The 17,881-nt window shown below is 36.5% G+C and overlaps 1 protein-coding gene across 1 annotated transcript; it reads right to left on the bottom strand.

Annotated features, from left to right (window-relative positions):
- Nucleotides 1-20: 20 nt before the first annotated feature.
- LOC146526456 (uncharacterized) lies at nucleotides 21-5,265 on the bottom strand (the record flags this gene model as incomplete). The annotated part of the gene is made up of 1 exon (XM_085207115.1): nucleotides 21-5,265. A coding segment is annotated over exon 1 (5,245 nt), but the record flags the coding sequence as incomplete, so codon positions are not given.
- Nucleotides 5,266-17,881: the final 12,616 nt, after the last annotated feature.

Below are 17,881 nucleotides of genomic sequence, written 5' to 3'. Positions count from 1 at the left end.
GCTATCGATGTCGTCCTCACTAAATGTGCCAGGTACAGGTAGACGAGCTGAACCCCCAAGTAAAAAGTGATTGGGTGTTATAGATTCTTCGTCGTCATTGTTTACAGAAACATGTGTGAGGGGACGACTATTCACAGTATATTCTACTTCGCAGAGTAATGTAGCCAAAATTTCTTCTCGGGGGTATCTCTCACGAAGAATAGTGTATAGAGCTGTTTTCACGCAGCGAACAAGACGTTCCCATGCGCCTCCCATGAATGGTGCAGATGGTGTTATGAAACGCCATGCGATGCCTCGACGACTGGCTTCTTCTTTGAATGCTTCTCGAAGTTCTTTGTCTGCTCCATGCATGTTTGTACCATTATCTGAGTAAATTTCGGAAGGACATCCTCGACGTGCAGCGAATCTTCGCAATGCAAGTATGGCAGAGTCTGCGCTTAGGCTGGCGGCGATTTCCAGGTGAACTGCTCTAGTGGTAAGACACGTGAAGAGTGCGACGTAACGTTTCACGTGTTGTCTGCCGACGACTACTGTGAGAGGGCCAAAATAATCTAAGCCGGTGTATGTAAATGGTCTTCGATGATGAGCGAGACGGGATTTAGGATGATCACCCGTAGAAGGCTGTGGGGGTTGTGCCTTGCGAATACGACACTTGAGGCACTGATGAACTATCCTTTTCACGGTGGGACGAAGACGAATTACCCAAAAATGTTGACGTACTTCATTTACTATTATTTCGGTGCTGCTGTGGTGAAGACAACGGTGGGTCCAATCAATATATAACTGTGTGATGTAGTTATCTCCATCTAAGACTTGTGGTTTCTTTGTTTCGTCTTTTATTCCCTCGGCGGCGGCTATACGGCTGCGAAGAACGACAATGTCATCTCGGAGTTCTACGGGTAATGAATGAAGGCGACTTTGTTTGGCAATAGTCCTGTTGTATCTTAAGTCTGTGATATCTTCATTGAAAGATTCTTCTTGAGATGTTCGGATGAGAAGATTTTCTGCTTTTGTAATGTACTTCGAATCCAATATCAGAAAATTGTTGGAATCCATAGATTTCTTGCTATGTAGAGTAGTAGATTTCTTTTGCAATGTTTCTCTTCGTTTGTTCCACGTAGGATCTGATTCCATATTTCTACGTGTTCGCTTATAAAAGATCTTCTCTTTTTTATTTCTGCAAATATCTAAAAATTGCAAGACTCTAGCTGTGGCACGAAGTAGTCGCTCCCATTTTGAGAAGCGTTGTGGATCAGGAATTGCTTCACGTAATTTTGTCTTCAGCTGGAGTTCTTTAACGGTAAAAGTATGTTCTTCACCAGTATTATTTGACACGACCGGTTTTTCGATAGGCCAGGTACTCGGATTTTCTTTCAAGAAGGCAGGCCCGTGATACCATTCATGATCAGCTCCAAAATCAGATGGTACTTCTCTGGTGGCTATATCGGCGACATTGAGCTTAGAAGGTACCCAACGCCATTCTTCAACTTTGGTATATTCTTCAATGGCTGCTAGTCTATGTGCGACAAATGGCTTATAAGACCTGGCTCCATTTCTTATCCACGTCAGAACTGTCTTACTGTCTGTCCAAAAGATTTTGCATTCCGGCGCAATACGATGTTCTTTTATGACAGCTTCTGCTATGCGAACTCCCATGACGGCTGCTTGTAGTTCTAAACGAGGAATTGACATAACCTTGAGCGGGGCTACTTTCGCTTTAGCCATGATCATGTTGACTTGGACTTTTCCATCCGGAGCAACCACCCTCCAGTAGGCAGCTGCTGCGTAGGCTGTTTCACTGGCGTCGCTGAATATATGTAGTTGTACAGATGTGGCATCACTATAACCAGAGTAGCATCGAGGTAAGCTCACATTTTTCAATTTCTGAAGGTGTAGCATCCATTCTGCCCACTGCTTGGAAAGATCTTCATCCAGATGTTGATCCCAATCTATAATTCTTCGCCAAGATTCTTGAAGAATTTGTTTAGCACGAATAGTAACGGGTGAAGCGAAACCAAGTGGGTCATAGAGTGACATAACTATCTTCAGAGCTTCTCTCTTCGTAGGAGCTGTTTTCTTTAATAAACTGGGCGGTAATCTTGCTAGTTTTAAATTGAATCGTAATTCATCGGTTGACGGTCTCCACATTAAACCCAAAATCTTTTCTTCTTTGGTACCCAGGTTAATAGTTTCTGTCATATTTGATTGTTTTTCAAGTTCATTTATTATTTTCGGGATATTTGAAACCCACTTGCAGAGTTTGAAACAAGCTTCTCCGTGGATATGTTGGACCTTTTTGGAAGTTTCTATAGCTTCTTCTATACTTCGGAAACTGTCTAGGTAGTCATCCATATAGTGGTTGTGGATGATAGCTTCCACTGCTTCTGGATGCGTGTCGATGTACCTTTTTGCGTTCCAATCTTTAGCGAATATCGCGGTGCATGGTGAACTCGCAGCTCCAAATATAAGCGACGTCATGCGATATTCTTCAGGAGTTCCCTCCCGCCGGTGTCCTCTCCACAGGTAGCGAAGGGCATCCCTATCTTGAGGTCTTACTTTGACTTGCATAAACATTTCGGCTATGTCGGCTGATACAGCGAAAGCATGACGGCGAAATCTCATCATGACTCCAGGAAGCGATTGAAGAAGGTCTGGTCCAGTCAAGAGGAAATCGTTTAGTGACATACCTTTGGTTTTAGCAGCGGCGTCGTGAACAATGCGAAGCTTCTCTGGTTTAGCCGGGTTTTGCACGTCGAAGTGTGGCAGGTACCATGTTCTGCCTGGAGAGATACTTTTAGGTGCCACCTCAGCGTAGCCCTTCTGGACGAGTGATTCCATTTGTTCGGTGTATCTCCTTTTCAGTTCAGGATCACGATCAATTTTTCTCTCTATTGATATGAGCCTCTTCAGCGCCGACTCATAATTATTAACCATGATGCTGTTCTCTGATTTCCATAAAAGTGTGGTTTCAACATGCCCATCTTGTAAACGGTGTGTGTGTTTCTTCAAAATGTTTTCAGCCTTTATTTCTGGATCAGAGTCTGGCCGACGCGGATTAATGATAAGAGATTCCAAGGCAAAGTAATCTCTCAGTTGTTCATCCATTCTATCTTCAATAGCAGTAACTTGATTGACGAAATGGATTTTCTGACCCAATGTCCTATTGTGCGCACCATGTAGCACCCACCCGAGCGACGTGAGTGAAGCGATTGGTTGGTTCTTCGGTCCTATACGGACATCTTCGGCGAGTAGTAAATTCCAATTGTCTTGACCAATTAGAATTTTAGGCGTGGCTGAGTCGTAGGTGAGCTGGTTCTTCAAATCTATTAGATGATCGCAGGCAGCTAAGTCTTCTTCACGAATTGTTTGCGGGGAAAGATTAAGATGCGGAACGGTACGAGCTGTAAAGCTAATCTTCTTTTTCTGTGAATTAGCAAGTGTCACGGTAACACGCCTTGATCCCGGCGTTTCAATAACTATATCCCCGATTGCTTCCATCTTTAAAGGATCCAGCCGTCCCTCAGCACCGACTTCCTTTGCCAAAGCTTCATCTATGAGAGATACAGTTGATCCGTCGTCTAATAGAGCGTATGCGGAGGTTTCTCCCGCCGGTCCATGAACTCTGACTGGTATGATTTTAAGATAAGCATGCGCCTTTGACGGTACCCATGCGTTGGCCACGGTTTCCTTTTCTTCTTGTTGATTTCGAATTTCTGATTTCTCCTTTTTATCATAGTGTAGTAATCGATGATGAGTACCGATGCATCCCTTAATATTGCACTTCTGTGGTTTACAGGAATGTCCTGATTGTCGGAACCGCAGGCATCTGAAGCACAGTCGGTGTTCTTTGGCGAGTTCCCATCTTTTATCTGAGTTGGCATCTTGAAATTTCTTGCAGCTAATACTGTGATGACCTTCTTTGTTACAAATTTTGCACGTACTTTTCACCATTCCATGAAATCTATTAGTTTTCCTTTCTTCGGTAGTATTGTGCGTTCTATGTATCACACGACGAGTAGGCTCTGAGTGCGGGATCTCTGTTGAATAAGGTGTGCGACATGCTGCTTGTTTGGTGAGAAACTCGCTGAAGTGCGTCAGGTCTGGTTTGAATATAGATGCTTGTTCCTCGTACCACCTGGTACATAACGACGATGGTAGCTTTTCACGAAGGGCCCTCGTTATATCTGGCGCAGTGATAAAGTTGTGTAAATCGAGGGCGCGAAACAGATTGACACTGCTTCTTACCTTACTGGCGAATGCATGTATCTCCTTTGGATTGTCAGCACAACGAGGTAGAGATCGAAGCTTGTCATATTCACTATATGCGATTGCATCTGGACGACCGAAATTCATTTCAAGCTCTTCTATGATGGCATCCGGTTTTGAATGAGCTATGAGTTGTGTGTCGACGACTTCCAATGCTTTTCCAGTTAGGCTTCTTCGAATTCTGGCTGTATTTTCAACTTCATTGAAGTATCCCTTAGTGTTTTCATATATGGCCCTGTATGATAGCCATTCATTTAACACTCCACTATATGTAGGAAGATCCATGATGACTTTGGACGCGACGGGAAAATTGTATGACGATGATGGAGGTAACATTGTAGGTTTAGGTACCTCTGTTTTCATACACAACGATGTAGGAGCGGTTTCGGCTTTTTCGCATCTTTTCTTCAAATTTTCTATTTCCTTTTTTAGCTCCTCTATTTCCTTTGTTGAATCTCTCTGTATTGCTTGTTGATTTTCGGAATTGTTGCCGATATTCGGATGTTGAGGCATTCTATAGCATGACGGCACTGGATGTGGTTGCCTCGGAACATCTGCACATGGTGTAAGTGATTTTTGTACGATTTGTGCATTATCTTCAATCCAGGAGCTAACGTAGTCGGTTTTCGATATATTATCTTCCTGGGATTCTGAACTATCTGATTCAGCATCTTCCAGAGCTATTTGCGCGAGTTCAAGCTTGATGCGAAGTATTTCTTCACGAGCATTTCTTGCTCTACGTCTGGATTTCGTAGACTTCTTCGAGTTTGCACGTTTCGAAGTTGTCGACTTTATTTGTGTGCCTTCAAATTGTTCCTCCTTGTTAATTGAAATAATTCTTGAGTCTTCCTTTTCGTCACTTGGTACTATTAAGTTCTTTTCTATTTCGGAATCCTCTTGTGTATTCGTAGGCGGGTGTGTCACCTCTGTGTGACTAGATGAAGGGTCGGCTTCATATCTCAATCCCTCGGATCGACCTCTTGATCTTGTGATAGGCATCTTAGTAAAAACCTACGATAATTGGTAAAACTCACCAAGACGAAACGATAATACTCGAAGGCGGATGCACGAAGATTCTCGGAGACGAACGACGACACTCGAAGGCGGAAGCACGAAGATTCTCGGAGACGAACGACGACACACGAAGGCGGATGTCGGAGGATGATGCACGAACACTCACGAAGACTTACGATAATACTCGAAGGCGGATGCACGAACACTCACGACGTGACTTACGGCGCGATAGATGTCAGCGCAGTAGCGAGCACGACAGTCAATGCGGACGCCAACGGAGGCGGCGGAGAGCGCAGCGGAGAGCGCTATGTGACGGAGAACACTGCGCGACGGAGAGCACTGCGCGATGTAGTACGATAATACTCGAAGGCGGATGCACGAAGGTTCTCGAACACTCACGATAACACTCGAAGGCGGATGTCAGAGGCTGATGCACGAACACTCACGAAGACTCACGATAACACTCGAAGGCGGATGTCAGAGGCTGATGCACGAACACTCACGAAGACTACAGGCGAGTAAGGCGACTTCAGCACAGTTGCGAGCGCGACAGTCAATACGGAATATACTGCGCGATGGAGCACGGCGCGACGGAGAGCACTACGCGATGGAGCACTTACGAAGACTCACGAAGGCGGATGCACAAAACACTCACGACGTGACGGGATATGTGACGTCAGCGCAGTTGCGAGCGCGACAGTCGATACGGATGCGAAACGCGACGGCGAATGCGTTTGCGAGCGCGACGGAAAACACTGCGCGATAGAGTACTGCGCGACGGAGCACTTGCGCGACGGAGCACTGCGATAACTTGCACGATGACGGATGATGCTTCAGCTTCGGTGAGGAGTCCCCAGATCCGGCTCGAAGGACCAGCACGTTTTACCGGACGGGCGGAACTCAAGTGAATGAGCCGCTGACGCCCTGCACACTATAGGTTCCAGATCATGGGAACACGGAGTATGCTGAGACCCCAAGACGTTCTTGTGAGTCGTTCTTGTGAGACGTTCTTGTGAGTCGTTCTTGTGAGACGTTCTTGTGAGACGTTCTTGTGAGTCCTTCTTGTGAGACGTTCTTGTGAGACGTTCTTGTGAGACGTTCTTGTGAGACGTTCTTGGGAGTCCTTCTTGTGAGACGTTCTTGTGAGTCCTTCTTGTGAGACGTTCTTGCGAGACGTTCTTGCTATACATTGAAACAAGATACTGAAACAGGATGTTGAAACAGGATATTGAAACAAGATGTTGATCACTGTATAACGGTCGGTGACTGTCGGCTCTATTCGTGTCTTGTTCCGATTCTATCTTCTTCCTGTTGTGCTCACCGTTGATTGCCGACTGACTCTGTCTCGCCCGACGCGCACCTCCGTTGCGCGGAGCTAAACGGTAACGAGAGCCGCGAGCCACCGAGCCGTTTTATCTTTATTTACAACAATATTTTTACTATGATTATCACACATTTACATTTATATTTTAATAACTAAAAATCGGATGTTTTTACAATTTATACATATTAAAAGAACATAAAAATATCTATCTATCTATGTATAAAACATTATACTATTTAAGTATTATCTATTATTAAATTACGAAAAATGCTGTTACGATGACGAATTTTACATGAGTTTTTACAATGAAAATTCTCTCTAAAATTAATTACACACATTAGGAATATACAAATCTGTTATTTTGTTACAGAAAACTATGACAAACAATAATTAATAATAAAATTTACTATACGGAAGTTACTATTATATAAAAAGCGATTAATGCGGCAAATCATAGTACAACTATACAAATAAGATATAAAGTCGAAAATTATTATCTAAAACGGAACCCAAATCTATTTATATTTATTATTTAATGTAATTACTTATTTACAAAGGAAAAAACACTATTAATTTAGAAAAGACACTAATAATAACATTCAAAATTACGAGAGTGGTATGACGTCACTTTTTGCCAAACTAAACAGTCTCTAACATGTTGTGACGAGTTCACAGCCGATGATGCGCGTCGGTTGTCGCGAACAACTAGCTAGATTTGTATATCTATATATATAAAATCGAAAGGTCACTCACTCATCACGAAATCTCAGAAACTACATGTGCTAGGAATCTCAAATTTTGCATAGGAGTTATTTATAGGACGTAGGTGCTCGCTAAGACGGGAATTTGCAATATTTGACTTCTAAGGGGTTGTTTTTGGGATTGAGAGTTTGTATGAAACTTCGTTACTACAAATGCTAGGAGTCTCAAATTTTGCATGGACGTCACTTATAGGACGTAGATACTCATGGAGACAGAAATTAATAATAACGTAGATCACGCAGGCGAAGCCGCGGGCGGGCATCTAGTTTATTATATTTTGTAAATTTTTATGGCTTGGTTTTGCAACACAAATTAAATATTCAAGACAAGGAAATAAATTATATTCATATTTCCAAGAAATACATACAATCTTCCATAGCAACTATTATAAGATAGATAACATCGTGAGGACTCCCTCGGCGGCGTTTGTATAAAAATAATGTTCTTCCACTTCCATATCGGACAGGCATGAAGTCCATATCGTTAATTTTACGATTCCGTTATGTTAAGAGTTTTGAAATTTTAATTCTCGATATTCCCAAAAGTATATAATATGAACTTAAATAATATTTTTATCCACATTTACGCTTAATGATGCCATGTAACATATAAGTAACCTATATAAAATATTTTTTGATAAATTAAGACTCACAAACGCTGCCAGTCGACGACCAAAATTTTAATACCATCTTAAAACCTTTTATAGATGACAAGTACGGATCCTCTACAATCCGCTTAAGAGGCGCAGGTGGAAAAAAAACCGTATTCTACGAGACAGCAATAAATAAATCGGCCATCTCAAAAAATCCTGATCAAAGAAAACGGCGAACACAGAATGTCATTACTGATAATGATAAAATATTTTTTTTCTATATTCTTTTCTCTCTTTTTTCCAGTTTAAAAGAGATTTACGTGTCAAATCAACAAGTGACAATTACACATTTGATCCATTTTACGTGTGTTTAGCGCTTATTTAGCGCTATTGTATTCTAATAATACGAAAAACAATGTAATCTACAGTTGTCTATAGATTAAAAGCTTTTTCTTTAATAAAAATAAATAAATATAACAGAGAATTCGTGGTACAAGGGTAAAAGCGGGTGACGACGTGCGACAGTGGTGGGTTCGATTCCCGCTCAATGAAAAAATAAAATAATATTATTTAAATAAAAAATAATATTTCATAGGAAATGGAAGAGTCTAAAAAATAAGATAATGAGTATTTTGTTAAATTCTATTATTTAATGGGTATAAATATTCATATTAATTACTTCATTAATATTATTTTAGCAGCCAAGTATTTTTGGAATTTTTCTTTGTATTAAATGTATATATAGCAGGTGGCAGAATGGTTCCCAAGAGAGGGTAAGAGAAAAAGAGGAAGACCTCCGAAAAGATGGGATGAGGACCTAAAATTAGCTGCTGGTACATTGTGGATGAGGAAAACCCACTATAGGAATGTGGAAGGCTTTGGGGAGGCCTATGCTAAGGCAAAACAACCTTTACTGGTGTCAATATAAACTCTGTATTATGATTATTTAGTTTGTTAATAAAGGCTTTATTATTTATTTATTATTTTATGTGTATATATATGATCGCTAGACTAATGGCATTTTTATCCTATTCCCAATACCTTTAATACTTTTATTTATCTTTTCATACGAAGATAGCATAACATACCAACAACGATGTGAGAACATTATAAGTCCCGGAACGAGTTTACAATATCTGCACAAAGATTATATTTTCAAAGTCACTTTGTAAAAACAGCTTATCCGATTTAAGCTAAGAATAAAAATTCTTTTATAAACAAAATTGCAAGCATTGAATTAGTTTTGTTTATTTTTTTAGGAAATACTTACTCTGTACTAGTTTTAGATTTTATTTTATGTTTTTTTTTTAAATAATGATTTTAAGAATAATTTTTGACTTTATTGTACTGTGCCTACTTTGATAGTCTAAATTTTAATTCCTCTTCGTGATGTTTATCTCAAAGAGTGTTTCATTTTAGTATTATCTGTAAAAAACATGTGATTTATGTATTATAGAAGAATTGCTATAATTAAATTGATAAGTTTTTCATCTTGATGGAAAAATAATTTGATAATATTGAAAATACATAAGAATAGGTACGGTACGCTATTGATTTTAATATCCTCAGTTTCACTCTGTATCCTATTTAATATTATGTAACAGAGTAGGTAGAGGGACACTAAGCAGTGCTGAAACACTCTGATCTCCACTTTCCGGTGATTTCTGGAAACATTGCCTGTTTAGTCGTGGTACTCTATGTTTTGTCTCGACACCAAAGCATAGATATTAAAAATTTAAATATTTAATTTCCTTGTGTGGGAATCGAACCGATGACCTGTTGCGATTTCAGTCTCACGTGTATGACTGGCTGAACAATGAATACCTACTGAACTGAGGCAACTCGGAGAGTCAAGTAGCAATTTAGCATGCGCATAGATAAAAGGAGGGTATCTGCAAGTCTATATGGAAAAGCTTTACGTCCTGCGGGTACAGCCGAGGGAAAATATTAGAGCTATCGTATAAATGAACATATTAATAGATGTGTTGGTTGTGTATTGGTGTATTCTCTTTCTTTCTCTCTCTTTCTTTTCTATGCTTTTATGTGAAATTGAAAATAGTTTATATTCTTACAACGGTATGAAAATATAATACACACATACAAATTATTCAGTTAACTAATAAAATTGTAATATGTTAATAGCATATCTCAGAGTACGCAACAAAATGAAATTTGTTCAAAATCCACGTCTATTATATATTTTCACATACCTACAGCTTTTATGTATATCCTGCTTTTGAACTTAGAAAGGTAAAGTCAAAACTGGTCATTTTAGATTGCTATTTCCTTTGACGGGCCAAGCACGTCAACAGCCCCGAGTGTGTAGTCGGCTTTTCGAATCCCCTGTTTTAGAAGGAAAATCCATATATATTTTGGCTGAAGTGTGGATTTTTACCATTTTCAATAGACCTTACGCTCATGTGAATAAAGAGGTTAATAGAACAAAAAGATGTCCCAATAGCAGTTCACTTTTGGCCATACAAATGTGCTAGAGTAACGGTGACCTTTTATCTCCTGCATGTGGTACTAGTGAAATAAAAATAAAAAGAGTTTTAAATTTTTCGAATGTGTAATTTCAGCTGCTGATATCTTTTTAATAAGATTTTTTATATTGGGACGTAATAAAACTATATTTTAGATATATAAAGTGATATCATTATTTTATATTATTTAATAGTTTATAGAAACGTATAGTTTAAGTAGAAGGCTCTTAAGTGAATTTTTTTATATTTACTATCTGACACAAAAATATTTTTGTATCAGATAGTAAATATAAAAAACCAGTAGTTTCTGAGAAAAACGCGTTTAGCCAAGCAAACTTTTCCAATTTATAATTCTAGTTAGATTTAAGTTTCATGAAACCCCAATTTCATTATACATATTTTAAATATCATATTTGCTAGAAAATACATTACTATTTTATATATGGCGTTCTTCTTAAACATATTTAAGTATTTATTTTTATTATTTAACCAATTAGGAACTGAAATGAATATTAAAATTTACACTAAAGGAATAACAAAAGCCAGGTTCGCCTTTAAATTTCTTTTAAACGTTCCCTTTTAGGTTCACAGCGTTAAAACTAGTATTTTTAAACTGCATGCATGTTTCGAATCGGTTTTCATACACCTTTGCTGCCTCGTCAAAGGAAAGCGCACACTGAAACGGCCACTTGTAGTGTTTCGTTGCTAAAATCTGAAAACTGTTCGGCTTTACAACGTATATGCGACACCGAAACACTAGTGACCTCAATGTTTATTTTGATATTTCAATTTATTATTATTGCTCTATAGGTTGTAGGGTGCTGAAAATTCATTTTTCATTAGGCAACCATATTATGTTTACTTTACTAACTTTAATTATAACTCGATAATTATAAGAATTCTCTTATTTTTAGCTTCTTTGTATCTCGTACATAGCGGGGTAGGAAGAGGGAACCTGTAAACCTAGTGTTAAGGTCGGTTCTCGTCAAGACATTTTCTCACTTTCCTTTAAATTCTTAAGCCATTGCGATTATTTTTTTATATTTAGTTTCCAGGAATCAAGAAAGATTTGAACCCATTGTATACAGCTTGATGAGCAACGAAGCTGTAGGTATAATTATGAGGTTTGGGAAGTGTTGAAAAGTTCATGCATTTTCCATGTAGCTGACCGCGGATAGTCCGGCGGGAAATTAGCTTTCATTACTATGTGGCGAGTTACCCACTACACTAAAAATATAATAATTTCCTGTTAGCTACATCGTACGTATAATACAGGTTGATAGAAGATAGCTATAGACTGTATAATAAATTTAATTATGAATTATCTGTGTTAGAGGAACAAAAGTCAAAAATATTTAGCATTTTCAAATAAATCAGGTTCACTTGTATCCCGCGCACATCAGGGTAAGTAGAGGGAACCTATTGTTAAGACACTCCGTTCCCCCCTTTCCGCCGAAATCTAGATTGCGTGTTGAGTGGAGAAACTCAACGCCGCGCTTTGCCTCGGCACCAGAGCGAAGAAATGAAAATATAAATTAAACCAAATATTTCTCGAGTGGGGATCGAACCCACAATCGGTCGATTTTGCAGTCACACTTTGTGCCTCTGCGCCACGACTGCCATCAAAGCCTTTTCAGCTTTGACACATCTATCTATTTATTTTGCTTGTTCTTTCAGTTGTAGTACTTGTAATTAATCTATATTATTTAAGTAAACAATATTTTAATTAACGAATACGGAAAAAATGTAATTAAAAAATTTAATTGACACCATCAATGTTTTCTTATGTTGTTATGACGTAAAATTTTCGTTAACCGACTTCACAGAAAAATAATTTTTAATAATGCAACCACACAAAATCACTCTATTACATTAATTTACTCAAACATTTCTAAATTAGCAACTACTTTTCTAGCAAAATTTCTGCGGGTAGAGCCCCAATTTTTTAATGGAACCTGAGAAAATATTAAATAAGAGTCATTGTCGTCGTCATTATCATCAACCTGTCTCCGTCTACTACTGGACAAACACAAGGCTGATTGTTTTGTATAAATAAAACGGTTCAATATAATTCTAATAAAATAATAATAATATTTTTCGTAGCAAGTAATATTCAAGGAATTCCTCTATAAATCCCTCGAGGTAATTATGTTTCTTCATTTGCACGAGTCTTGAAGCTTAATAAGATATCATGACGTAGTATAATTTTGTATTTTTTTATTTTTGCCTTATATTATATTGATTTGATATATTTGTTTAAATACAGACATTTTGTCGTCGACTTTTCTGCGTTCTCCGCTTTACACTCGAATTTGAGACACTGTGTTATGTGGCAGAACTTAACGCTGTTATCAATCTCAATGAAAATACTCAAACGTTGTGAAAGTGGTAATGGGTTCAACAATGGGTTATCTCCGAACATTATCCGTGTCGAAATGTATGAATTAAGCTGAAAGAGTCGCAAAACTTGTTCTCTACCTTATTTATCTTGGAGAGTATTCTGGGGAACTGTTAGACCTGTTACCTGCCCCCGAATTTTCTAACCGCACAGTACGTCACAACAATCCACACCACCTGGATACGTGGCACTCCACTACTGTGTGGTTTCGTAGGAACTTATTTCCACACGCCTCGCAACTGTGGAATGGCCTACCTGCCACAGTGTTTCCACGACGATTATGGACGATATCACTAAGGTGCCTTCAAAAAGCCGGCAACCCACCTGTAGCTCGTCTGGTGTTATACGAGGTCATGGACGGCGGTGATCACTTACCATTAGGTTAATCATAAACCTTTCATATATGAAATAATATTAAAAAATAAATTTATCATTATTGTAATAGGTAAAAGCAACTTGATGCATATTATATACATATATGAATTAAAAACTCAGAAGAAAAAAGTGTAGACTATACTAAAAAAAATAATAATAACCTATTCACAAATAAATTGTACAGCTAGAAGCGTATACTTAAAAGTTTTATATTTTCTATTTAACCTGCTTGTTAAAGTAAACTGGCCTGAGTGCTAGCCTAGTTACCTTGTTTACTCGACCCGCGGCGTCCGACGTCAACTGGGAAATTGGAACTAATTAAAGTGAAAACCGCGAATAAATAAAAAAATAATTCAACAGCTGCTCTATGTTTGTTTGTCGACTGCTTTGATTATTTTTGATGGATTTTAAAGTAATGTAAATTTTGATAAGTAAACGAGGATCGTTGTGATTGATTTTAATTTATATATATTAAATACAGAAATTGTAATTTAAGTAAAATAATGGTAAAAAAATATCTTTTTAATACTAAAACAATTACAATTTAAAGAAACAATGTGTGATGATAACAACATCCATTTTTAGTTTAAATTTCAAAATCTACCACTCAAGCCTCCAAATATGGTGGAAAGTGGGGAACGTAGTGCTTTAACACTATGTTCCTTGTGGCTACCCTGCCAGGCTTTTGCCCGTTTAAATTTAAATTTCGAATAAACTATTCGAAAATGCAGTTCAAATGCAAGAACAATCACTCATCACAAATAAGGTCACGGGTGCTTAAAAGGAAGCGTCACACAGTTCTACTCACCCGCGTTCCACTTCTGAAAGTGTAGGCTGTAGTTTCACATCTCTAAAGACTTAAGACTTGAGAATTTAATATTCTAGCCTTTTCATTTAAATTTTTAGTTGTTTTCTATAGTACTAGAAAGAGAATGATAAATGAAATAAACTCGCAATGTAAGTGATAAACAGAGACGTAGCAGCATGACGTAGAATTTCGAATTTTGCAAATTAAAACGCATTTTATATTTATTTATGGAAAATGGTATATAAATCAATAAAAGACAGACTATATATTTGAAAGATACGTCTTTTCCATACACACTATATTGCTCATAAATTAGCTGCTCATAAATATTAAGTAATATTTAAAATAAATTTCATTAAATTTAACGTCCCTAAGATAAGTAAATAGAAAATTCCATTCTAAACTTTGACCTGACTCAACATATTTGTTACTCTCCTATAAATAAAACGTCAGTTTCAAACTTATAAGGCTTCTTTTGTTTCGAGACTGCGAAAGCGGATTCCACTTTGATTCTAAACTCGGACAATCATTTTTAGTTTCATGAAAGTCCATTCTATTGCTGATTTATATATTTTTAAAAAAATATATTAGCTTCCCGCTGTATCCCGTACACAGCAGGGTAGGCAGAGGGAACCTCGTGTTAAAACACTCCGTTTCCCATTTTCTGTCGAATTACAAACTTAATATAAAACCAGACATTTTCTAACAACACCACGATTCTATTTTTCAAACAAATCGATACAACTTCACTTATGTCAAGAAAAACATCGGCGCATATATTCTCTTTACGGCTCGTGTTCCATCATCCATCTATATGAAGCTTCAAATCCGGTAGATTGGAAAAAACGTACGCTAATCCTTTTGTGAGAGCTTGTAAAGTGGAATGGACGTTACTTTTCATATAATCGTACGAATACTTTCACCGACGCTTCTTGATAAATATGGAAAGTAAATAACGTTGAGAGCCGCCTACATAATATATGTATGTATTATTTTATTCGTTCATTGCATATGTAGGGAATGTTGTATAATTCTTATTCGTATTATATGTCTTTAATCAGTTTAATCTATTAAAGATACTATTGTTCTAGAATATTAATATCTTTAAATAAAAATGTTTCCTCTTTATAATATTGGCATAGATAAGCAACGAAATTGTAAACTCAATATTTATAAGAGCAACTGTTGAGTTTGTTATCGGCTCTTCTAGTGTTTATGTTTTTTGCTTCCGAGCCGGTGGTGGCTTTAGGTTCAAAAGTGCTTGTAAAAGTCTATTTGGATAAAGAGTATATTTAATTTTAAAATGTATATAGTTCAACCGGCAGGAATGCTCTAAACATTATTTTACCTTCATGCCTTTTCATTGTTATTATTACCCGACTTTCTCCGCTTTTTATCCGATTTTGAGAATAAGCGTGTTGTGTGAAGGAACTTAACTCTGCTTAAGCTACTTAGAAACATAAAAATTATTTAAGTGTATTCGATTAAGTTGAGATCGCGCCCCCAACGATCTTATTTACAGTAATTAGGTTACACTAGTGGCGATAGGCTCTACAACAATAAGAAAAATATATCAAACAAGGCATTGTAATAGAAAATCACTGAATATGAAACTCCTTTGAATTTTCTCTTAACATAACGAAAACAATAGACACGTTTGAATCGCTTAATAATCAAAGAACAAACGAAGCTACGAAAGGATATTTACATAATAGCGTTTGATCTCGCGAGATGCATCAAAACACCGATGATTGCGTAAAAGCTAAATTACCTTACATATAAGTATAATTCAAAGAAAATAATTTTCCTTTTATAATATTTTTATATAACCTTAGAAAATTCTTGATGTGAAACTTTTAATATTTTTTAGGATTCGGCGTATACATGAATTTGAATCTGTGGCCTTTATTTTCATTGTTTAAGCCGATTCTAAAAAAAATGAAAAGTACTATAATTAATTTCTCAATATAAACCTAACACTTCCGTATTTAATCAAATAGATCCAGGATTGCTTCAAAATTACATAAAAATAAAAAATAAAAACTACAAAATTTAAAAACTATTTTCAATATATAAAGGAGGTGAGGACTAAGGATGACAGACCTCGCCAGCCAAGGCTCTTGTGGGAACTTTAAATGAAATTGGATTGTCGCTTAGCGGCTAGACTACGCCAACACCTGCACGAGCTGTCTGCCTCCGGTTTAATAAAACTACAGAGATACTTGAATTTTAACTCTAGCAAATTTCAGATTTCTTTCTTTATTATGTTCTTGTAGCAAGTCTTGTAACTTGTTAACAATTGTTATTAAATTTTCTACCTTAGAAAACAATTTTCATCAATTTTCGTAAAATTATCGGCCATTCCCGAAACACTTGTCTTTAAGAGCTCCACATATTGGATGCATTAGTTCGATTACATTTCGAATTCTATCTTGATTCAACCGCCCGGTTGACATGTCGTTTGCAAATTATCACTGAAATAGTATTGGTATTACATACAAATTCTTCGACTACCCATGCCTAGGTAGTTATATTTCGCAATATTTCTTTTTTACTTTACTCTACAGTTAAGAGATTCTTAGAATATAGGCAAAGCTTTTAAAATCAAAAATGTAAAAGATTACTTTAAGTTTAAATTTACTACTTGTCTGGCATTCAGGTCTTTTCTCTTGTAATCAATTAATTATAAGTAACTATTTTAATTACATTAAAATGTGAAAAAATGAAAGACTTTGTAAAAGTAGTACACTATAAAAAAAATAAACTACTAAATTTATAACATCCAGCAAAACAAATAAATATATTAAAAAATAAAAATTAACAAATATACTTAAATGTAATTCCTTCATTTTATCCATATAAAATATCAACAATATTAAAAGTTGGATTAATTTAAATTTAAATAATTTAACTTTACTTACTTGATGATTGAATTGCAACTGATTAAGTACAAGCTGATAAAACATTCCATATATATCAAAATTTTAAGAATAAGCATATTTATTTTGAATTTAATTTTTAAAATAAATTTAAAGAGAGAAAAAAAGCAATAAAACATGTTTAATTACATCTATTTATTAGCAGTAATTCCGTTAATTCCGTTAATGTTTGTGGTTCACAGTAAACGCTTTACGATAGCGATTGCGCCATGAGGTTAACGATACCTCCGGGATCGAATACGAATTTCCACTTTTGTTTATATCTGACCGACCCACTTTATATTTTAGAATACTGATTCCAGCCACAAAAAACACTTTTGTTTCGACATAGATTTTATTTCGAAATCACTAAAGCGATTTTTACAAGGGTTCCTTTTTTTCTTGAAAAGTACGGAACTCTAAAACACTCCATTACCCACTTTCCTTCCTTTCAATAAATGAAATTATAAATTAATTTTTAAAATCGTTTCAGTAGTTTTTTGTAATAGCATAGAAGTATAGATGTGTAATCTGTTTCGAAATAAGAAATATACGTATTTTTAAATTTGTTACAAAGCTACAAATTTAAAAATATACCTTTTATCGTGTGTACACGAAGCTTTATTTAGATTCTTAAAAAATATTTCAGCTTTTTACCGTGTTCCCGAATAACGTACGATATCGAAGAATCGAAAATAGTAGTTCTTTGTGATTGTCGAATTTATGGATGGAAATAAAGTTTACTTCTATTTTAAAAAAGCCAGTGTAAAACTTTGTGCTCACAGAATTCGATTGAAAATAAGCAAAAAGTCATCAAATTGGCTATGGAACGGAAAAATGAACCTATTTTCTAGTGTACTCACAAAGAATTCTATTGACCTATTACTTTCGACGCGGCACTGGCTGTTTTTTCAGTTCCATGCTGTGTCCTGCACATAACA

This window comes from Heliconius melpomene, unplaced genomic scaffold, assembly GCF_056956725.1.
Source record: "Heliconius melpomene rosina isolate 202511_hmr_F unplaced genomic scaffold, ASM5695672v1 ptg000034l, whole genome shotgun sequence".
In the NCBI taxonomy this organism is placed as follows: Eukaryota; Metazoa; Arthropoda; class Insecta; order Lepidoptera; family Nymphalidae; genus Heliconius; species Heliconius melpomene.
The sequence above is the reverse complement of the archived record's forward strand: the minus strand, read 5'-3'. Positions and strand labels throughout refer to the sequence as shown.